General features: G+C 41.8%; 1 protein-coding gene across 17 annotated transcripts in view; it reads right to left on the minus strand.

The window, feature by feature from the left end:
• The window catches only part of FBXL20 (F-box and leucine rich repeat protein 20), a 116,208-nt gene extending 93,361 nt beyond the window's left edge, over nt 1–22,847 (minus strand). For 11 of the 17 annotated variants that reach the window (XR_014028708.1, XR_014028709.1, XR_014028710.1 and 8 more), the window contains exon 1: nt 15,819–15,980. Coding sequence is in view for 11 of the 17 variants with exons in the window: in XM_081346447.1 (XP_081202573.1) it covers nt 15,819–15,962 (144 nt within the window). In the remaining 6 variants the exon portion in view is untranslated. The other 6 variants (XM_081346454.1, XM_081346452.1, XM_081346450.1 and 3 more) reach the window with 6 other exon arrangements.
• Between the last annotated feature and the right edge of the window lie 2,220 nt (nt 22,848–25,067).

Genomic DNA, 25,067 nt, shown 5'->3' on the forward strand with positions numbered 1-25,067 from the left:
TCGAAAGATGTCGTTCATAAAATGCTGAAACACAGCGGGGGCGTTGGTCAGGCCAAACGGCATCACCGTGTACTCGAAATGTCCATAGCGAGTACCAAACGCCGTCTTCCACTCATCACCCGGCCGGACCCTGACGAGGTTGTAAGCTCCACGCAGGTCCAGTTTCGTGAAGATCTTAGCCTCCTGGAGTCGGTCCAAGAGCTCGGGGATGAGGGGCAGCGGGTAGCGGTTACGCACCGTGATGGCGTTGAGTTTCCGGTAGTCACAGCAAAGCCGTAACTCGCCCGACTTCTTTTTGACGAAGAGCACGGGCGCAGACACTGGCGAGGACGAGGGCCGGATAAAACCACGAGCTAAATTCTTTGTCAGGAAGTCCCGCAATGCAGCCAACTCGGGCTCCGACATGGAGTACAAACGCCCCACTGGGAGAGGCGCATCAGGGACTAGATCAATGGAACAGTCATAGGGCCTGTGCGGGGGTAATTGGTCCGCCTCTGACTCGCTGAACACATCAGCAAAGTCGGACAGTTCGGGAGGCAAAGAAACCCCTGAGGAACCCTCCACCTGGCCGGCACAGATATGGCGGGTGTGGTCCACGCACTGCAAACTTGGGAAGGTGACCAAGTTCTGAGACCAATAGATCTGTGGATCATGCGCCCGGAGCCACGCCAGTCCCAAGACCACGGGGAAGTGCAGATCCGAAGTGACGTAAAACTGAATGGCCTCCACATGGGTACTGATGGCCATACACACGGGTTGCGTGGCGGCCGTAATAGGCCCGGACAGGAGCACTCGACCATCGATGGTCTCCACAAGCATGGGCGGATCCACTGGACACTGGGGAACAGCCCATTTGGCCACAAAGGCCGAATCCATAAAGTTAGTGGTAGCCCCAGAGTCAATTAAGGCATGGACCGGAATCCCCTCTGGCTTGCCAGGAAGGATCAGTCGTGCCTCCAGAATCAAATGCCGTGGAGGTTCACAGGCACCGTCGGAACGGCGTCGCTCGGCGTGGTCGTTGTGGGTCGCCCGATCTTTCACACCGTCTAGATCGGGCTCGGGCCGTTTCCCGATAGCAAAGCAGGGGACTTTCTCGGGGCAGGCTTGGTCACTGACGCCCGCTGACGCTTCTTCGGGCAAGAAGCAGCCAAATGTCCAGGGTCCCCACAGTAAAAACACAACCCCTCCGATCGTCGTCTGTCCATTTCCGTCACCGATAGACGGGACCTGGCGGCACCCAGCTCCATTGGCTCCTCCCTCTGGACTGGGGGCTCACGCACAACAGGGGCGGCAGGGGTCTGTGGGGTGGCACGGCGACTCTTACGCTGCTGCAGTCGGGCATCGATCCGCAGACAAAGATGGATCAGCCCATTCAGGTCTGAGGGAATGTCCACGCGGGCCAGCTCATCCAACATCTCCTCTGACAAGCCATCCTGAAAGGCATCCACGAGCGCAGCCTCATTCCAGGCGGAATCCTGGCTAAGCAGCCGGAGATCGCTGATATAGGCCTGTAGAGGGCGCTGACCCTGCCTCAAAGCTTTCAGGCGTCGGGTGGCAGTCTGCGCCTTAATCGGGTCCTCATACATGAGGCGCATATGGTCACAAAACCCCCCAAAGTTATCCAACAAAGGGCTAGGCTGTGCCAACAGAGGCGTGCCCCAACGAGCTGCATCTCCCGACAGAAGGCTCAACATGAATCCCACCTTATCTCGGTCAGTGGGGAAATCAGCTGCTCTCACGCTGATATAAAGCTGGCATTGTCCCAGGAAGGCAGGAAACAGTTCTGGTTTACCAGCAAATTTATCCGGCATAGCTATCTGACATTTCCTCCTGGGTGGGGGTGCAGCATGTACCTGAGCTTGCAGTTGTGCCACCTGAGCTGCCAGCAAAGTGAGTTGCTGGGTGAGCTGGGCATTCTCGGCAAGAAGCTGCTCCATCGTAGTAATAAGGGGTGGGGGGCTGAAAGCAAACTGTTCTGAACCAGCCCTCTTCTGGCCTTGAGTAAGGCAACCCCTATTCAGAAAGAAGAGACTGGAGAGCGTCCAAGGCTAAAAGGCATCTGCCAAGATTTAATTACACAGTTAACAAAAACACTAGAGCTTGTCTTCTCAAGCGGAAAAGTTGCTTTCAGCAACCAGCCCCTCCCCAAACACTCCTTTTATAGAGAGCTCAGGGCGTGGTCTCCCTGTGCCTCCTCCCGAGGAGTCCCACATTCTTTCTTTGTTTGTTCCTGCTCGACTGCCTCCTGCGTCGGGCGTCCTTGAACAGGGCCAGCTGTGGGTCATCATCTTCCGCACTATCGGGCTCACGCAGCTGAGAAGAGGGCCCCGGCTGGGAACTCTGCCAAGCCTCCACGCCATCATCAACCGGTTCGTCTCCCACACGGTCCTCCTCCCCCTCATCTGAGTCATCCGACACATCTGAGCCGGCTGCCGAAACCACAGGCTGGCCCTGAGTCACAACACTAGCATGAGAAATGAGTGCAATGGTGCGATAGTTTGAACATTCTTTGGCACTGCCTTTCTTTGGAATTGGAATGTAAACTGATCTTTTCCAATCCTGTGGCTACTGTTGAGTTTTCCAAATTTGCTGGCAAATTGAGTGTAGCACTTTTACTGCACTGTCTTTTAAGATTTTGAATAGCTCAGCTGGAATACTGTCACCTCCACTAGCTTTGTTGTTGCTCAGCTTTTCTAAGGCCCACTTCACATTCTAGGATGTCTGGCTCGAGGTCAGTGACCACCTCATTGTGATTATCAGGGACATTAAGCTCATTCTTGTATAGTTCTTCTGTGTAATTTTGCCACCTCTTCTTAATCTCTTCTGCCTCTGTTAGGTCCCTGCCATTTTGGTCCTTTATCATGCCCATTTTTGCATGAAATGTTCCCTTCATCTCTCCAATTTTCTTGAAAAGATCTCTGGTCCTCCCTATTCTATTGTTTTTTTCTATTTCTTTGCATTGTTCATTTAAGAAGGCATTCTTATCTCTTCTAGCTATTCTTTGGAATTCTGCATTTAATTGGGCATATCTTTCTTTTTCTCCCTTGCCTTTCGCTTCCCTCCTTTCCTCAGCTATTTGCAAAGCTTCCTCAGACAGCCATTTTGCTTTCTTGCATTTCTTTTTCTTTGGGATGGTTTTGGTTGCTACCTGTTGTACAATGTCGCGAACCTCTGTCCATAGTTCTTCAGGCACTCTGTCTATCAGATCTAATTCCTTAAATCTATTTGTCACCTCTACTGTATATTGAACAGGGATATGATTTAATTCATACCTGACTGGCCTAGCGCTTTTCCCTACTTTCTTTAATTTAAGCCTAAACTTTGCAACAAGAAGCTCATGGTCTGAGCCACAGTCAGCTCCTGGTCTTGTTTTTACTGACTGTATAGAGCTTCTCCATCTTTGGCTGCAGAGCATATAGTCAATCTAATTTCTGTGTTGACCGTCTGGTGATGTCCATGTGTAAAGCCGTCTCTTGGGTTGTTGGAAAAGAGTGTTTGCTATGACCATTGTATTCTCTTGACAAAATTCTATCAGCCTGTGCCCTGCTTCATTTTGTACTCCAAGGCCAAACTTGCCTGTTATTCCAGTTATCTTTTGGCTTCCTACTTTAGCATTCCAGTCTCCCATGATGATAAGGACATCATTTTTGGGTGTTAGTTCTATAAGGTGCTGTAGGGCTTCATAGAACCGGTCAATTTCATCCTCTTCAGCACCGGTGGTTGGGGCATAGACTTGGACTACTGTGATATTGAATGGTATGCCTTGGATTCGAACTGAGATCATTCTGTCATTTTGAGGGTTGTATCCCAGTATTGCTTTTCCTACTTTTTTATTGACTATGAAGGCTACTCCATTTCTTCTGAGGGATTCTTGCCCGCAGTAGTATACCTGATGGTCATCTGAATTAAATTCACCCATTCCTGTCCATTTTAGTTCGCTGATACCTAAGATGTCGATGTTCAGTCTTGTCATCTCTTGTTTGACCACGTCCAGCTTTCCTTGATTCATGGATCTTACATTCCAGGTTCCTATGGAGAAAAAATCTTTACAGCATCGGACTTTCCTTTCACCACCAGACATATCCACAGCTGAGCGTCCTTTCGGCTTTGGCCCAGTTGCTTCATTCTTTCTGGCGTACTAGTCCTCTGCTCTTCCCCAGTAGCATATTGGACGCCTTCCGACCTGAGGGGCTCATCTTCCAGCGTCATATCGTTTTGCCTTTTGGTACTGTCCATAGGGTTTTCATGGCAAAGATACTGGAGTGGTTTGCCATTTCCTTCTCCAGTGGATCACGTTTTGTCAGAACTCTCTGCTATGACCTTTCCGTCTTGGTTGGCCCTGCACGGCATAGCTCATAGCTTCATTGAATTACGCAAGCCCCTTCGCCACGACAAGGCAGTAATCCATGAAGGGGTTGGATATTATTAGGTGAACATAACTCAATATACAATCAGAGCAGAATGGATTGCAATCCATTTGGGACTTGGAAACATCTGCAACCATATTTATTTAGTATTTACCGTATTTATAGACTGCCAAATGTCTAAGGACTCTCAGCAGCTTACAAGATTAAATATACAAACTCAATATATATTACAACAATAGATATAAAAGATACAGTAGGTCTATAAACTAATGGAAACATAAAGTAAGATTAACTAAACCAAACAGTAATCACACAAAATAGATATGGTCCAGGACAGTAATGTAAAGCTGGGGGTATCATCAATTTATTGATGACATCAAATCTCAAATCTTTCAATGACCATTCTCAATGGTTTGTGCAAATGTTAAACAGGAAAGAGTTTTAAAAAACCAATTCCTGTGGCTCCCTACAAGAAAAGTAGCCATCCAGCTGATCTCTGCTCCCCATCACCACCGAATGGAACTCTGAACTAGGGAAGGAGCAGAACCACAATATAGTGCCCCAATCCCAACAACCTGTGTTCATAAGACAGTAGTCCTGAATACACTTGTGTTGGATCAGATACATTTTTTTTACTTTCTTCACTGACGAGCTAGGCGTCACTTATTTGTCAAATTTATATGCTGTTCATGAAGTAACTTTGGTGTATAATAAAACTGGCGTTCATAGAACTATTTAACAACAATGAACTTAAATAAAACAAGATCATGAGAAGGAAGATGTTTTATATATAATACAGCCAACATGCAGGCTCCCGGTTATCAGAAGTTTCCCAGACTTGTTGAAAAAGGCAAGTTTTAAGGGCTTTCTGAAAAGTCACAAGAATTGAAGTTAATCTCACATAGGAAGGATGTCAATTCATCTCCTGCAGGTTCTTGGTAAATCAAGGAATCATCCAAGATTAGCCAGCAAAGAAGCTATTCAAAGGTCATTTTGTCAAGAGTTTGGTCACCTCCCGACCATATGAAGAACCAGAAGCAATGGATGGAAACTAATCAAGGAAAGAACCAACCTAGAACTACAAAGACATTTCCTGACAGTTAGAACAATTAATCATTGGAATAACTTGCCTCCAGAAATTGTGAATGCTCCGACACTAGAGGTTTTTAAGAAGAGATTGGGCAATCATTTGTCTGAAATGGTATAGGGTCTCCTGCATGGGTAGAGGGTTGGACTAGAAGACTTACAAGGTCCCTTCCAAGTCTGTTATTCTGTTATGTTAAACCAGGTCCTCAATAGATTAATCTGTTAAGATCATCAAGAAATCCCCCAAATACTCATCAGAAACCATGAAGAGCCTGAGGCAGACTTGCTCTACGGAATTTCAGTATAACAGTCAATCACATTCAAACTAGGAAATGAACTGATCTTGGCAAAGTTTTGATGGTAATGTTAATTAGATAGCAACCAATCAAAAGCAAGGTCCAAAGTCCATCCATGTTTGTTAGGCCTCAGATCACGTTGAATTGTCCCGATATCAAATGACAGGAGGTTTAAATCAGCACAGCAACAATCAAATCTACAAGTTTGGTAATAAGATGGCTGGTGAACCAGTAGAATTCTCAGCTTGTCTTTATGGCCCAAATTCAGAGTAGATATTCATTTTATTAGCTGTTGTTGAATATTTAATTTTGACCAATTTGAACTCTCTTTGAACAGATCAAAGCTAAAACACTGGGAATTTGGTGTAAATACAGGTAAAATGTATCATTTGAAATTAATGAAATAATATAATTCTGAAATATTAACAAATTAAGGATTGAAACTAACATACAAAATCTATTCATTATTATAATTTAGATAATGCTGGATGAATTGGATGCAATGGATAGTTTTTTGAATGAGTGTGGCATTAAATTACTGCAAAAATGTCTTGAAAAGAACCTTTGAAATCACAAAATATATTGAAGACCAATTGATGAAAAAAAACCCTCTAAGCCAGGGGTGTCAAACTCAATTTCATTGAGGGCCGCATCAGCATTGCAGTTGCCCACAAGGGGCCGGGTGGGTATGGCCAGGGTGGGCGTGGCCTACTGGGTGGGCGTGGCTAGAGTGTGTATAGCCTACTGGCTGGGCGTGGCCAGCTCTACATCGTTTGCATCAAGGGTGCCTATGGGGGCCTGGGCAGGAGTGGGACAGATCTGAGGGTCTCTGGCAGAAGGAGGGTCTCTGGGCCAGGGCCAAGGCAGTGGGGGCCATTCCCTCACTGTTTCCAGGATGGCTTCGCGGGCCGCATGAAACCACTTCGCGGGCCGGATCCGGCCCCTGGGCCTTGTGTTTGACATGTCTGCTCTAAGCCAAATGGTTTTCTAGCCAAGTGGTATACATTTCTTATAGATTTATTGGCTCCAATGTTGTTAGAAATGTATAATTAGTCATTTAAATGTGGCAGATTGCCTTTATCATTTTATAACATTTATATAATATTATTTTAAAACCAGGTTAAAAGTTCTTAAAACAGATCACAACAATATAGACACCTAGATATTAACCACTTTTTGGCTTGGTGATTCTAAGGGATTTTAAGACTCTTGATGAAGAGTCTAATTTCCCCATCTCAAAATCAGACATTTGAAATTTATGTTCATTATTAGACATTACAGATATGTCTCAATAGAGATTGAATTCTATTGTATTAATTACCTGTGGATGTTCAAAAAAAACTTTTTGCAAAGTTCAGATTAATTTTCAAAAGCAAGTTTTGTCTAGGTATGGCCTCCCATTTTATTAAATGGATTCAAATTTCCTACTTACAACCAATACAACAAAGTAACAATTTATTTTGGATCAAATGAATTTGATCATGACAGCTGTCAGTATTGCCCATTTTCTCTCCTGCTTTTTGACTTAATTCTTGAAATGTATGCATTATCATACATAGATAATGCATGGGATAGAATCAAGATCACGTGAAGTGTTAATACCATTTTACAATGCCTTGGTAACGCCACACTTGGAATAATGCATCCAGTTTTGATCAACACGATGTAAAAAAGATGTTGAGTATAAAGAGTACAGAGAAGAGTAACAAAGATGATTAGGAGACTGGAGGCTAAAACATATAAAGAACAGTTGCTGGAATTGGGTATGTCTAGTTTAATGAAGAGATGGATGAGGAGTGATATGATAGAAGTGTTCCAATATCTCAGGGATTGCCACAAAGAAGAGGGAGTCAAGCTATTCTCCAAAGCACGTGAAGGCAGGAGAAGAAGCAATGGACGGAAACTAATCAAGGAGAAATGCAACCTAGAACCAAGAAGAAATTTCCTGACAGAACAACTAATCAGTGGAAGAACCTCCTCCAGAAGCTGTGAATGCTCCAACACTAGAAATTTTTAAGAAGAGACTAGACCAGGGGTCGGCAACCGGAAAAAGGAAAAGAGCCACTCAGAATCGGTTCCATCACACAAACAAAAAAGTGGGAGCCGCAAAAAGTGCGTGCACGTGCGTCCACACATGCGCATGCTCAAAAAAATGGGAGGCACCTGCGCGGCGACGGGTCTCCCCTTTGGAGAGGTGCGTGCGCACCTCCGCCCGAACAGAGTTCTCGGCACTAGTGGCTTTTGTAAAGCAGGAATTGCTTCCAGCGGAGTCGTTTCCCTCTATTTTTTTTTTTCAATAAGTTTCTCCTCCCTCTCCCCTCCCTCAAAAATAGAGGGACCCGGTCCGAAGCGCTAATTAGAAACATCTTTTGAGCAATAAACACTTTCGAGCAAATAATGCCTGCGGAAAAGAGAGGGAGCGAGCCAGGAAGCTGGTCCTCGCCTACAGCGGCCGGGCCCCGGTGGCTTTTAAAAGCCCAGGGCCTCGCCGGGAACGGAATTTTTAAGGGAGGGCTGTGAGAGGGAAAATGGAGGATTTTCACCTGGAGGTTGCGGGGGATCTGGCAGCTTTCCAAACGTGGCGCCATTGTCCGTTCGGGCGGAGGTGCGCGCGCAGCCCTCCAAAGGTTTGGAGAGGTGCGCGCGCACCTCCGCCCGAACGGGCAGTGGCGCTGCTTGTTTGGAAAGCTGCCGCGGCCCGTTTGCAAAGCTACCCCCTTTGGAGGAAGGCAGCAGTCTGCAAACGGGCCGCAGCAGCTTTCCAAACACGGCGCCACTGCCCGTTCGGGCGGAGGTGCGTGCGCACCTCTCCAAAGGTTTGGAGAGCTGCGTGCGCACCTCCGCCCGTTCAGAGAGGTGCGCGCGCACCTCTCTAAACGGGAGGCGCCACTCTCCATTTGGAGAGGTGCGCGCGCACCTCTCCAAACCGCCGCCGTCCCATTCGGAGACCTGCCGCGCTCATCAAACATGGACAAACGCGGCAGCTGCGCAAACGGGACGGCGGCGGTTTGGAGAGGTGCATGTGCACTCTCCAAACCACCGCTGCCGCCCGTTGGGAGACCTGCCGCGTTCGTTCATGTTTGACGAGCGTGGCAGACCTCCGTACGGGACGGCGGCGGTTTGGAGAGGTGCACGCGCAGCTCTCCAAACCGCTGCCATCTCGTTTGGAGACCTGCCACGCTTGTCAAACATGGACGAACGCGGCAGCTGTGCAAACGGGACGGCGGTGGTTTGGAGAGTGTGCGTGCATCTCTCCAAACCACCGCCGTCCCGTTTGGAGACCTGCCGCGTTCGTTCATGTTTGACGAGCGCGGCAGACCTCCGAACGGGACGGCGGCGGTTTGGAGAGGTGCGCGCGCACTCTCCAAACCGCCGCCGCTCGTTGGGAGAACTGCCGCGCTTGCCAAACATGGACGAACGCGGCAGCTGTGCAAACGGGCCGCGGCAGCTTTCCCAACAAGCAGCGCCACTGCCTGTTCAGGCGGAGGTGCGCGTGCACCTCTCCAAAGGTTTGGAGAGGTGCGTGCGCACCACTGCCCGTTCGAAGAGGTGCGCACGCACCGGGTGACTGGGAGCCGCAGGAGACGGCTCAAAGAGCCGCATGCGGCTCCGGAGCCACGGGTTGCCGACCCGTGGACTACACAGCCATTTGTCTGAAATGGTATAAGATTTCCTGCCTGAGCAGTGGGTTGGACTAGATGACCTCCAATGTCCCTTCCAACTTTATCATCATCATCACTGGAATTACAATGGTGGATTCAGAGTACAGACGCAGGTAGTCCTCAGTTAATGATGTAAAGGAATTATATATGACAACAGTCATTGACTAAGCTGAGATGTTCTGTTGAAGGAGATTTTAATTTACCATACTTTCAAAAATATAGATAAAACAAATGACCAATGATATCTATGTGGAATTGTTACTTGATTGAATATTAGCCTTTATGGGCTTTATTGGAAATTTATCTTCATTAAGATCTTAACTATTATGCTGGTCAACATAAAGCAAAATGAGTCATTCTTTAACAGTGAATGCCAGATACTGAATACTGCTACTGTCTTTCATAATTGATTGCTGGCTTCTTTGATTGGCTGGAAGAAAGCCAAGACAATCCTCTTAGTTTTTTTTAAAAAAAATTCCATCTGCCGTAAACAAAAAAGTAGGTCCTAGTTGTAATCAATGCTACCAGGCATTATGTCTGGTATATGAGGTACACAGTTCACAATGTTGTTGCCTTTGTTTTAAGATGAGGTCCCTTTATAGCAAAAAGACAAAAGAACAGAACAAAACCAAACCCCAAAACCTTTTTATATCCTTTTCTCTTAATTCTAGACATAAAAGACACTTTAAACAAAATATCAGACATTTTTCTATAGCATATCTGCTTTTAGCTTTATGAAACCAATTATATATCATAACTTGTATTTACAAGGTTAACTTTCACTGTCAAAATAAATTCCTTCAAACATTTTCTGCACAATCTCCAACATATCTACACACAAGCTGTTATTTTTATCAGAAACTGAACAACCCGTGCCATGTTAGGTCATCAATTCAAAAATATTTCAATACCTAAACAGAGAAACAGAATGACCAAGGAAGCAGGATTGACTTCCTGCTGGCTTTTCCCATTGAGTTTCCCTGTAGGAATCTTGCAGGGACTATCAGAAATTTCCCTTCCCAGCAGGCAGGTATTGCTGGATGTTCCCTCCACATACTTCACATAAAACTGAAATACAATTTGAAAAATTGAAAAACAACTCTGAAAGGAATGTTTCCATTTAAACAAAATTATTCCACTGTGATGTAAATTCAGAAATGGTGTAAGGAAACAAAGGAATAGAGGAAATGCACCATTTCATTCATGCCTAGCAATCAGTTCAGTTAACGTCTGCACCAGAATTAAAAAACTTAAAACAAAAGATTTAATTCGCTGAAACTCATAATGAACATAAAAATTGGGCAGTGCTAAAAATGAACATGAATTACTTCATTCATTGTTTTGATATTAGAAACTCAATATGAACAAAGGGAATAACCAATTTTTAATTTCTGTTTGTAACAGTGAAGAATTAATTCTGCCAACACATTATCTTACTAAATGATACTAATAAAATATAAAAATATAGATAAAACCCTCAATTTATTTAATTTTTAATATTCAATGTATATGCCACCCACAATTTCTGTGGTATAAGCATTAATGTTCTCTGCAACTGATAAATCATATACATAGTTACTTTTCCTGTTCAGCAATTTCTATTTCCTAGTTTTCTCTTCTACACTTCACTTAATGTAGATTATAATGATTATAAACTCTTGGAAATACCATCTCTAGACTAATAAATTTTAGTCTGTCGAATTCTATCAATACGAAACTCATTCCTTTGTAGGTTATATTGTATCAAAAACCCTAAGAAACAGGAACCGATAAATCTGATATGATAACAGATCCTCATTTCCGTAACTTCCTTGGAACTATAGAGTCTGCTGGATTAGAAACTCAGCTAAGGTTAGAAAAAGTCAGAGGGAAGCATAAAATAAACTCATTGACATTTATATTTTTTATTAGATGTACACTCTAACTTTATTTTGGGCAACTCAAGGTGCTGTATGTAATGCTCCCTTCTATTTTTCCCACACAACAACTCTGGAGACTGGATTGGATTTACAATTGCCCAATTCTACAACTTATTAATTTCCTACAGTTGCAAGAAAAAGTATGTGAACCCTTTGGGATTACGTGGAGTTTTGCATGAATTGGCCATGAAATGCGCTCTAAATGTCATGTAAGACGCAACAATAGAAAAACACAGTCTGCTTAAAATAATACTACACATTAGCTGTTGTCATGTTTTAATTGAACATAAGATGGAAACATTCACAGTGCTGGGTGGAAAAAGTATATGAACCCCTAGCCTAATGACTTCTTCAAGAGCTAATTGGAGCCAGGAGTGAGCCAACCTTGACTCCAATCAGTGTGATGATATTGGATGTGTTGCTGACAGCTGTCCTGCCCTTTAAAAACACACACCTGTTTTGGGTTTACTGGTCTCAAGAAGCACTGTCTGATGTGAACCATGCCTCGCAGAAAAGAACTCTCAGAAGACCTATGATCAAGAATTGTTGACTTGCATGAAGCTGGAAAGGGTTACAAAAGTATCTCCAAAAGCCTTGATGTTCATGTGTCCACGGTAAGACAGACTGTCTACAAATGGAGAAAGTTTAGCACTGTTGCTACTCTCCCTAGGCGTGGTCGTCCTGTAAAAATGACTGCAAGAGCACAGCGCATAATGCTTAATGAGGTAAAGAAGAATCCTAGAGTGTCAGCTAAAGACCTACAGAAATCTCTGGCACATGCTAACATTTTTGTTGACACATCTACAATAAGGAAAACATTAAACAAGAATGGAGTACATGGGAGGACACCACGGAGGAAGCCATTGCTGTCAAAAAAAAAAATTGCAGCACGTTTGAAGTTAGCAAAAGAGCACCTGGATGTTCCACAGCACTACTGGCAAAATATACTGTGGACAGATGAAACCAAAATTGAGTTCTTTGGGAAAAACACACAACACTATGTGTGGAGAAAAAAAAAGGCACAGCATCAACATCAAAACCTCATCCCCACTGTAAAACATGGCGGAGGGAGCATCATGGTTTAGGGCTGCTTTGCTGCCTCAGGGCCTGGACGGATTGTTGTCATTGATGGGAAAATGAATTCCAGAGTTTATCAGGACATTTTGCAGGAAAACGTACGACCATCTGTCCGCCAACTGAAGCTCCGCAGAGGATGGGTGATGCAACAGGACAATGACCCAAAGCATACAAGTAATTCAACAAAACAGTGGCTTCAACAGAACAGAATACGCCTTCTGGAGTGGCCCAGTCAGAGTCCTGACCTCAACCCGATTGAAATGCTGTGGCACAACCTTAAGAGAGCGATTCACACCAGATATCCCAAGAATATTGCTACACTGAAACAGTTTTGTGAAGAGGAGTGGTCCAAAATTACTCCAGATCGTTGTGCAGGTCTGATCTGCAACTACAGGAAACGTTTGGTTGAGGTTATTGCTGCCAAAGGAGGGTCAACCAGTTATTAAGTCCAAAGGTTCACATACTTTTTCCACCCTGCACTGTGAATGTTTCCATCTTATGTTCAATTAAAACATGACAACAGCTAATGTTTGTGTAGTATTATTTTAAGCAGACTGTGTTTTTCTATTGTTGTGACTTACATGACGTTTAGAGCGCATTTCATGGCCAATTCATGCAAAACTCCACGTAATCCCAAAGGGTTCACATACTTTTTCTTGCAACTGTAAGACCACCAACCTATTAAAACATATTATTAATAATGCTCTGCTACTAATTAAAAATAATAATCTATTCTTTAATTAACTAACAATCATCCCTAAATATCTGAAACTGTAAGCAGAAAATTGTGTAGCAGGTATATGTGTATTTCACACACTTGGCACAGTCCTGTACTTGACTATTCAAAACATTTCCAAGAACGAGCAGGCTCAACTTGACCATGGCATTGTGTTTGATAAAGGATTCGAAAAGGACAAAGCCTGAAGGACGACGCCAGACCAAGTCTGCTTCATACTCTAATCTTATTTTGCAAGCAGAATATATTAAATATAAACTTTAATGGAGGAAAAACAAATATATGTCTCCATGCTAGCATATCAATGTTAGTCAGGTTGCACAAAATCAATATAGTATCTATTACCCATCCTAGAGGTGTTTTTTTTTGAGAAGCTAGTCAAAGTAGCCAGTCAAAAAAAGGAGTAGCCAGTCTCCCTTTTTTCAGACTAGCAATCTATTTAAGCTAATACACATTCTTAAATTTAGAGGAGCACTAATTCTAGCATATTTTAATGCACTTCCAACAGTCATTTTTGAAATAAAATTTAGGAATATAACTTATTAAAATTGTGTCCTTATGGTGAAAATACAATCCATTTCATTTATTAGCCAAGTGATATAGATTTGGTTTTTTTGAATATAACCAAATTTTGCTTTATTGTTTGTAAAGCCATCTGAAACTAATCATATTATTTAGTTCTGTTTTTTCTTTATTTTGTAAGCTTTAGTTTTTATTTTAAAATGGGTACTCAACTAGGTCTCAATAATACACACTAGGTCAGCTTTTCATTCAGGACCAGGTCCCTAGTGACATGAGCCTTATTAGACACCAATCAGACATTGAACTTTGGGGTGGGGGAAACTGTTGAGAAAATGATGGGGCAGCAACTCCAGAGAACTCTGAAGAAAACAGATTATCTAGATCCATTTCAGTGGTATTTCCAGTCTGGACAGCACTCCTTATGAACAGATAGCCTCTAGAGCAGAGGTGTCAAACTGCTGGCCTGTGGGCCGGACACATCATCCAGAAGCCACGCCCACCCCATTGCCAGCAATGGCAAAACAGTCCCAATACGTCTCGCAACATCACGTGACGTCGTGAGTTTGACACGTCTGCTCTAGAGTGTGACCCTCCTGGTGCTGCTTGGTCTCTTAGTGGTTTTCAATAACATTAACCATGCATTTTACTGGCTCTTCTTCTCTGAGAGTAAGAAGCAGGAACTCTAACCTACAGTGGTTCCTCTTTGATGAATCTTTCTTGAAAGAAATAAAAGATGGCTATGTATAAGAGTGTGCTTTGTTAGACAGAAGTTACTGTTGGGTATGTAAGCAGAAATATAAAATGTAAGTTGAATGCAAGAGAACCAATTATTTGAGTGCATGCACTAAAACAAGAAGAGATGGGATCAAACTGAATGGATTGAATATCAAAGGGAACGTGCAGTGTGTGAAAGAACTATATTGAGATAGTGTGATCATACAAAGAGGATAAAGGAGAATCTAACCGCAAAACAAATTTAAGAAGGAAGAGTGACTGGCTTAAAAGAAATGGGAAGACCAACAAAGTCATGATTAAATGAGGCTAACGAGATCCTCAAAAAAGGAGAAGTAAGAAATTTAAACAAAGAAAATAAATGCATTGAGCAGTATAGATACATGGTAGAAGCAAGGAGGATTTGTGAGAAAAGTAAGGAGTGTTATAATAAACTTACATTGATGTAAACTAAGTTTAGCTACCTTTCCTTTGCTTGTTTAATCTCATGCTCCAATTACTTTGGCTTACTATTTTACTCCTTTTGTCCACCTTGTTTAATGTTTTAGGGAAGAGCACGATTTGTAGTTAATGAGTTACACTCTGTCCTACTTGTTTTATTGTAGCCAAAGCCACTTTTCTCACTGAAACTACACAAGACAGCATTCAGGTAGAGAAAACAATTTGCTCATTTCTGCACAAAAAAGAGGTTTATCTTTACTGTAATGAGCTTACTACCCCCAACAAAGTCATTATAACAATGTTAATATAAAAATATTCTAGAACTCAGCAGTAACTGACTTTACCACCTTTTAAATTCCAAGCGATTACGGAGGGATATGAAAAGATTTGTGTCAATTGTAAGGAGCTAGCATAACTAATTTCACAGAACCCAAATATCAAGAAGGATGTTTAAATAGGGTGTCTAGCATTATATTATCTTAGTTACCAAGTTGTAGAGACATTATACACTAAACCTTAATAGGAAAGAATATAGCAGAAACTGGCAATTAGCTGCAATTGCTTTTGATTGTATGCAGTGGAAACGAGTTATAATAAAGAGTCCTATACTAAAATGAATGGATGTAGTGACAAGCATTGCAAGTTATGACACTATGATAGTGAGAACATCTTTAAAATTTATAACCAAAAGTGTTGTCTAAACCAACTGAAATATATTAATACCAAACCATAGCAGACACCATATCTCTAGAGCAGGGCTTTTCAACCTTTTCACCCATTGTACCACTTTTAGGATATGGCAATATCCGACTACCACCAGTCGCCTAGCAAGGTGTCAAAAACGTGATGACAAAAAAAAAGGAAAAAAGTGATGAAGTACAGGTAGTCCTTGACTTACAACAGTTTGCTTAGTGACTGTTCAAAGTTACAATGGCACTGAAAAAAGTGCCCCCCAAGCCACAGCAGAGCAAGACACCCACCTGCCCGATGGCGCTCTTCCTCCTGTCCGAGGTTTTCATTGTTGTGAGCATTTCTGTTGAGAATTGGCTGCGGGGGTGGGGTAGGGTGTGTTTGGTTCCTCCCCCTCTGCTGGGTGGTTGCAGCCGGTTTTGGTCACTTGACATGATCCTGGGACACTGTGACTGTCATAAATATGAATCAGTTGCCAAGCATCTGAATGTAAATCACAAGACCCTGGAGATGCTGCAACATTCCTGCCAATCAGCGCTTCTTCTGGGCTCAGAAGCACCAAGATCAGCGTCGAGCTCCAGCTGGAGCCTGGCACTGATCCTGGCGCTTCCACTGAGCCCTGACAGCCCTGCAGCTCCAGCCATCTCTTGCTCAGGCTTATGCGGTGCTGCCATTCCCCCTCCCCCGCTACTTTTCTAGGATGATCGCGTACCACCTGCCAGGTGCCAATGTACCACAGGTGGTACCCTGCTCTAGAGTAAGAATGAAGGACTATTTAGCACACGAGGACAGTAGTGCCTTTTTAAAAGGGAGTTAATAATTGTAGCAGGACTTTTAAAATAATTTGCTCACTTTAAAGAAAATCTTTCTAGGTATATTATACTTAGAAAAATGTTTTAAACTGTAATATCAGGATTTGCATAATATACTAAATCTAAACCAAAAAAATACACTAGTGCTTGAGATTATACTGACTACAGAATAGGGTTTTTTGTTTTCACTGAAAAAGGATGAGAATTTGTCTCCTTGTTGTTTGACAGTTTGCCACAAATTTTTGCTTGTATGATTTCATGAGTCTGCAAAAATGGGTCACATGCAGTTCCCCCCTCATCAATTTTAAGTATTTCTGGTTTTAAGTGTTTGGTCTGAATCTTACATATTTCAGTTAAAGATACAGTCAAGACAACATAAGATACTATGATTATTTTTCAAAATCCAAATAGCTATTTCCATGAGATCTTGACAAAAGCTGTATTGACAAAAAGAAAAAATGAGAAATATGAAAAAATGGGTGCAAGTAACTGAAAATTACACTTGAAGAGAAAACACCTCGACTACTTAAAACAATATTTTTGTCCTATAGCTTTTGCCAGTGAGTTTCTCTGTATATAATTTCAGGAAGCTAAAGTACATTTGTCAGTATTATATCATGCAAACATTATAAATCTTCAAGACAGTGAATAATTTGAAGCAACAAATTCAAGATCCAAGTCAAGATCCAATGTTCTGTTTTGGTTCTTCAGAAATTGACTGTTAGCTGCTCAAACCCTATAATTCTTTAGTTTTTTTCAATCAAGAGAAGAGGAAAAATGATTAATAAACAGTATCTTTGTTACTGAAAAAGTTCTTTCTTGTCAAAATATTTCTTTAAAAACTAATAAATTCAACCCTTCAACAGTTAACAAGTTTTGTAGTCAAATTTAAATACTATGAAGTTACTATGAGAACTAATATAAACACTACCATATTTTAGTTTTGTACTACATTCTTTGTATGAGAAATAGCAGCTCAGTACCCCAACTCATTCATACTATAACAGTTTTAAAAATATGTAACAAGTATAGTGATTTAAAGTTAAGCCCACTAGTGCTTGAGATTATACTGACTACAGAATAGGGTTTTTTGTTTTCACTGAAAAAGGATGAGAATTTGTCTTCAAGACATTGCTTGTTTGGGCCACTTAATTTTTCACATTCTATTTGTGAGATGTCCATCATGAAAAAAATTCTCAGGGTGTATATTTTTCACAGTGTGTATAAAATTGTCTTTGCCATCTTTGTCTTTTTCAAAAGCCAAACAATAACATTCCTCAAAAATATCTATTACTACTGTGCCTTGCAAAACACTTTCTTAATTTCAGGGAACATATATAAATACCTTATTCCTTGACGAAAAGTCTAGTTGTTACAGGCCAAAATCTTCTGAGGTTCAGTCAAGAATCTGGAAATATATCAAGTTTCTACCAGCACTATGAAATTTTTCAATTTAACACCTATGCCTGAAAAACTATATAACTCTTAAGTTATTAGATACAAGCAACCAGAGTCACTTGTGCATAAGTAAAGTCAGTAACTACTCTGCTACAAGAATCTCACCAGACTGCTTACCTTGCTCTGGGAACAAGAAGATAAGGCTTCATGGATCATAGGGGAGGTCACACTAAGGAAGTTTGCGACTGCTCAGACTCAATGCTAAAACCCTCCTACCAGCCTCGCTGGCAATTTCCCAACAGATGTTCACATAGGATCACTTCAGTTAGTTCCGCCCTGCCCCCCCATCAAATAATATTATTTTGTTTGCTCATCAATAATTTTAAAACATATTAAACTTGCTCCTATGATACATCTGTTACTTTTCTTTCTGGTCCTCATACTCAAATTTCTTCCTATTTAGCCATAATGTAGTATCCTATCTGTTCATTATTATAAATAATTAGTAACTCTCCTAAAGACCAGTTAAATATGACTTTTTTTTGAAGAATTATCCTTATATCTGTTTTATGATTCTGAATTAATAGAGTTGCTTTTAGGTTGTCTTTTACAGGAATTGAGAATTTTGGGCATTATAATGTTATACAACATGATTGGACATAGATGAAATAATTTGTGACCAGACTACCAATAGTCTCCATATTTTATGGAAAATTTTGAAGTATTTTCTGCAATTCTAAAGATAGAGACCATTGCATGCAGTGTAGGTATGGTATCAGTGTAGGTATGGTATGGTATCTTATTTATTTTTCCCCAACATTTGAACTGCTTAAATGTAATTTTGATCTGAGAAGGCAATTAGAATCAGTACATATAAGTATGGTTTAATGTGAAAATCATACATATTCAAATATTTATTTAGAAATTCTTTACAATGAAATGCTTGCAAAAGCTGAATGGTATTGATTTAATATAGACAGAATTCAAAGAAAAAATGGCAGCACAACTGTTGTCATATTGATGTTAGCATGCTTAAAGAATTGCATGTACAACTACTTTCTCCAGAAATACAAAAGCTTAAATTACTTCCAACTTTTCCTCCCATTTCTAGCTTCTACTCACCAAAAGTAAATTACTTTAGTTCTTGATATTACCCGATTTGTATTGTGCATATTCTCTAAATGTATCTTCCCTTCTACTTCTAACCATCTTTATCTAAGGAAGTACTGTATTCTATTTTATAAAACTTCAATGGCCTTAATGAACAGCTGTCTCAAGATGGATTCAAGAAGAAAGTGTATTACAACTCTGGCTTGATTAGTACAGGTAGTCGTTGACTTTCAATCACAAGTGAACCATGAATTTCTGTTGCTAATTGTTTTGCCCCATTTTACGACCTTGCAACAGTTGCTAAGTGAATCACTGCAGTTGTTAAGTTAGTAACCCAATTGTTAAGAAGTGAATGTGGCTTCCCAATTGACTTTGCTTGCAGGTCACCAAAGGTGATCACATGATCCTGGGACACTGCAACCCTCATAAATGAGTCAGTTGCCAAGCGTCTGAATTTTGATGTGACTATGGGGATGCTGCAATGGTCGTAAATGTGAAAAATGGTCATAAGTCATTATTTTCAGTGCTGTTGTAATTTCAAACAGTTACTAAATAAACTATTGTAAGTCAAGGATTATCTGTATTATATCCATTCCAGTTTCCCATTTTAGCCTACACAGTACTTATTTATATTATTACTAGGTAATTTAAACATATTCCTGAGAATGAAAAACTTTTTATGGAAAAACATGGCAACAGAAATGTTTTCAAGCTAATTTTCAGTTTTTTCAAAACTCAATTATACAACTCAAAATACTTTCTGCATAAAAAAGATTCTTTATACAGAAATAAGTTTTTATTGCATCCTACTTTACTAAATAAATATATTGCATTTTTACTAATGTACTTTTCCCCTTAGAAAGTTTTTTGATTTATGGTAATATCTAATTTCCCTTTTTAATAAGATGAATTCATTTCTCAAACTATATTGTACATATCCCTTTTTAAATAAAAATACTGAATTGCATGCAAAGCAAAATTAAGACCAAAAAATTTGAATATATTTGATTTCCAAAACACTTAGGACACAGGCGGGGAACTAATGCCCCTTTATGACCTGTGGACTTCATCTCCCAGAATTCCTGAGCCAGCATGGCTCTCTTCTCTCATTTCAAGTTTAAAAATGTTCAAGTGGTACAGTTTAAGCAGCTAAATCTCTTTCAAGTATTGTTAGTCCTGCTCACTTTCTGCTTTCAGACAAGGAGACTGAAACTGAACAAAATATTAAATGTGTGTGGGGTGAGTGGGTGGAGGTTATTCTTTGCTAACCACAAGGTTCTATCTTTTGAGTTGGAATTTGAACCTAGTGACATCATACTATGTTATTCAATTTATGACATTTAATTCAATGAATATACCATCTCTTCTTTTTATTTGCTCTTTGCATCAACATGCAGTTTAATATTTGTATAAAGTAGGAAAATAAAAGCAAAACACAGTATTACCTGTCTTAATCCAACAGCCAATTTCTGGATGAAGATATTCTTTTTCATGTTTGGAGGTTTATCATCTGGTGCTAAATACTTTTTATAACACCTGGTTAGTTTTATTTTTCCTTTCTAAACTACAAAATGAAGAAGCAATAATGTTCATAAGCAATAATGTATTTTTAAGCAAGGTTATTATTGTTGCACTTATTATTCCTGCTTTATATTCATGATAATACATAAATAAGAAAAAATAAGGAATACATTTGTGACTCCCATGTTGTTGTTTTTTGCCACCATCGTAAATTCAGAAAGGATCCAAATTGGAAGAAAGACATTTGTCACAATAATGAACTGGAAATAACACTGGTGAAAATAGGGTGCTTTTGTGTAGTCCCAGATCATTCTGATTACATGCTATATTTTCCTGAATAGTTTGTTGTTTACTCTTGCTCCACTTCCCAAATTTCTCTCTTTTAGCTTCCAAGTATTCCACTCTTTCCTTTTTCAAAACCTCATGATACGAAAAGCAACAATAGCACCAGATTGTTCTGCTTTTGACCAATCTGATATTAAACACTAGTCATTTGCTCTTATTGTAAAATAGCTGTTCAGCATTCGCTTTGCACAATTTCAAAGACATGATCAATTATACATCCCAAAAACAGCTCAACTTCCTGTTAAAGAGTTGTAAGGACCAGAATCTCCTTAAAATCATAATCACATATCTGTATGTCAAGATCCAAATACATTTATTATTACTTGTAATGGATACATACATCTATGTCCTCTAGGATATCGTTCAAATTACTAGCTGCTCTCATTTCATTAACCTATACAATAATTACATAAGCTTCATATACTATACTTGTTCATCTACATAACCCCAACATAAACATAACTTCAATATCGTGATGTTTTCCTAATACAAATAGTTTTTGTCTTCTTTTCTTCCAAAACGTACACCATACATTATAAGGTTCCTCAATACGTCTTTGCACTATCACGGCACGTCCCCTCCCTTTACCCCAGATTGGGGGGGGGACGTGGTAGACGAGGTTATGGAGGCGGCAGCAGCAACTTTATAATTCTTATCACTCCATCGGGCTTCCTATATGACACACATTTCCACCGCATCCCCTCCTGTACCGTTCTTCGCTCTATATTTCTGCCACCACCATCAGCCAGGCCCTTGTTAAGTATCCGACTATCACTAGCTGTCATTAACACGGAGAAACCACCTGCATGATCCGTGCCAGCTCCTTATGTTCTCGTGACGTATTCACAACCTATTTCTTCTGAACTCATCTTCCCCGCAAACCCTCCACACCAATAACGTCGCTGTCAAAAATATTTTCTACCCAAGGGGAATCCCGCAATCGAAAACGACGGCCCTACCCTGGGACTTCTACTTCACACAAACCTAGTGCTCAGACTCCTCCCCGTCCACCGTCCCTCCTTCCTCTGTTGGCTCCTCCCCTCTCCCCACAGTTGCGGGGGGATGGGACGGAAAACTCGGTGCAAAGTAGTACCCCTCCCCCCCCGCTTCAACTCCAAATACTTCCTGGCAGTTCCCGCGGCCCCGCTACGCACAGCCGAAGCCCCATCCTCTTCCTTCCAGCCAGGGCCGGCGCATCGGCGGTAAAAAGCAGCCGCACCGGCACTTCCCTCTGAATAGCCGAGCTACCTCGACCCACAATCTTTGGTTTGGTGGCTGTGTTTGCATACAGGAGGAGGAACAGGCAGGCGAAGGGTCTCTTCCGAAGGAATGCTTTCTCTGCTCAGACAAAAGACCTCCTACCTCTCCTCTCAATATCCACTTTGAAAAAACGGGACTCCCTTCCTTCAGCTGGACACGGAGGAAGAGGGCAGCCTTCATCCCAGGGACATCTCCACCCGTGTATGCTCTTGCCGTTCCTCTCTCCCCCCCCCCACCCCACGCCCCAAACCGTTCAAGAAAACGCACAACCCCTTCCTCCTCCGCCGCCGCCCTTCATCACTCCTCCAGGTCGGTAAGGGAGACGGGAAAGGCAGCATCTCCAGCAGGGAGATCTCGTCCCTTCCCCGGCTCCCATTCTCCCTCAAACCGCACACTAAACAAAGCCTCCCCCACCCAACAAAACTTCCAAGAAGGCCAAGCAGGCAACCGGCCGTCTGCTCACCTCAAACCGGCCCTTAGTGACCCCGTTCATTTCCCTCCTCATGGCTGAGGCCTGGCGGGGGTCAGCTCGGGAGAGACCAAGCCAAGCCGGGCCAGGCCGAGCCAGACCTGGCCCCCCAACTCCTTGGCGCGGCGGCTTCGGTCGCTTGCTTGGCCGTCGTCCTCCCTCTTCACCGCGGGAGGGGGATGGCGAGAGAGGAGGAGCCGTGTTCCCCTCTCCCAAGGCGGCGGCGGCGGCGGGGACAGGTTCACGGTGCGCGTGAGGCTGCTGGTCAGCGAGAGTTCCTTCCCGGCACGCGCGACTCCGAAGGGCGAAAATAAGGAATCCGGCCTTCCTGAACTACAACTAATTCTTCTACCCAAAACAAAAACACGCCGCACCTGCCAGCAACAGTGCCGCTCATTGGCCGAGGACGGCGCAGACGAAAGAGGGAATATTAGACGGCGCGCGCTCCCGAGACCTGAAGCGAGCTGCCGTGGGCGCGCCTGCTACGGGGAAGAGGGCGGAGGTGCCTGTTTTTTTCCTTATGATCTCTTTGCGGTTAATGCAGCAGCAGCAGCAGCGGCAGCTACTGCCCCTCCGTGGCAGATGCAGTTTTTGCCCCCTATAAAGTTCAGATATTGGGGATGCTCACCGACTCTTTACGTGCTCACTAAGTTATGTACGTGTTTCCTTCCGTGCTTACGTGCATTAGGCTTTTTCTCTGTACAGTACTTTTAATATGTACTATCTCAGTTTCACTCCTCTGTGGAGATGTAAGTGGACGAGGACCTGAGGTCTGGCTTTCTGATTAACTTAGTTCTAAATAAAGCCACTATTTTGTTCATGAATATTAATACATAGATCAATAAAGAAGCTAGTACCAATTGGTAATTGAGCACACAAAAATTTTCCCTGGATTGTATATGAGCATAGCGTATGTATGGGACCCACATAAAAATCACCATTAAAACGGAGCACATCTGTGTGCTTGTATGAAAACACTCTCTCTCTCTCTCTCTCTCTCTCTCTCTCTCTCTCTCTCTCTCTCTCTCTCTCTCTCTCTCTCTCTCTCTGTAATCATGGCTCCGATTATTGTACTAGAGTGCTACAGTGGATCAGAGGCATAGGTCAATTTGCATGGGATTAATATGGAGTCATGTTTTCATTACAGATTCTCTGCTGGCATGCAGTGAGCCATTGCAATGTACAATGTACCAGTATCTGAACATTTTGGGTGTTAATGAGCCAATAAACTATTGTAGGAAGTCAGACTTCCCCCCCACAGAGAAGGAAATATTTTGGGGGGATATTAAAAAAAGGCAGAATATTATATTTCCCCAAAGTTTTTCTTAATAATCACAAGCAGAAACTGAGCAGGCCATCTCTGTAGAAATGCAGATTTGATAATCCCATTCAGGAAGACGGGCTAGGAACCTTGGAGCTGATGGGATTAGAAAGCCAACACCTGTAAAATCTGCATTTCCCACCCGAAATTTAAAGACATAACCTTTAGGACATAATAGAATTAACTCGCCACCATTAGAATACCAAAAGGGCACACTGAACCTCAGGTCTAAGTTCATTGCATAAGAACAGGAACAACCTCAAATAGGAACACAAAGCCCCCCAAAGGTATAAAAACCTACCCATTCCCAGCTCCATTTTGTCAGCTGCCCCAGACCTGCATGCTGTTGCTGTTCTGCTCTTCAATAAAAAACCTTCTTTTCAAACAGCCTCCATTTTGTTTATTCCCAGCTTGGACTGGACCTGAAGATTATTCCCAGCTTGGACTGGACCTGAAGATTTTTCTTTCAACACTATTATGAATAGCCATAATTGTTATTTGTATCCTTATGAAAGTTCTACCAAATCACATTACACTTCTATCTACCCATAATAAAATATCACGATAATGGAGCCAGCACACTCTGATGCGCCACAGTGCAAATTTTTTTTCTCATTTTACATACAATCTATACCAAACCACAAAACTATAGACCACATCTTTCTACATATATTGAAATCTGAAAGTCATGGGTCTAACAATTTTGGAACTACCTTACTCAAAAGCACAGATCAAGTTAGTAAGCATCTTGACTTCACTTGATTTTTAAATAGAAGTCATATTAAAAACCAACATCAAATCACAGAGGCCATTGACCTGCATACTGTGAGCAATCAGAATTGGAAATCTAATCATTCTTAGCAGCCCCATAGTATAAAAATTTGAATCCAAGACAAAAGTCCTATTGTGTGTATAGAGTGAGCCATCACAATTACAGATTTGACTATTTGGGCACCATAGTTGTACAAACTAAATTGGCACTAGATAAGAATTAGCACAATTCAGCGCCAATTTGGTGCTGACCTTAGTTGCAAATAAAGGAGAATATCTGTAACTCAGGAATGAAATGAAGGATCCTTGGTGCTCTCTGAGATTAGTTGTTTTCTTGTACACATTTTATTACCCAAACTAGGTAACATCATCAGTACTATTCATTATCTTAATTGACTAGATTCTTGTGTATAGGCATAAGCAATAAATTAGCTTAACTGGAACTTTACTAGTTCTAATTCTTCCCACCGGACAGATTTACATAAAACTTCCAGATCATAGAGGCAACCCTTGACCTACGACCTCAATTTAG

Source organism: Vipera berus, assembly GCF_964194415.1.
Source record: "Vipera berus genome assembly, chromosome: Z".
NCBI lineage: Eukaryota > Metazoa > Chordata > Lepidosauria > Squamata > Viperidae > Vipera > Vipera berus.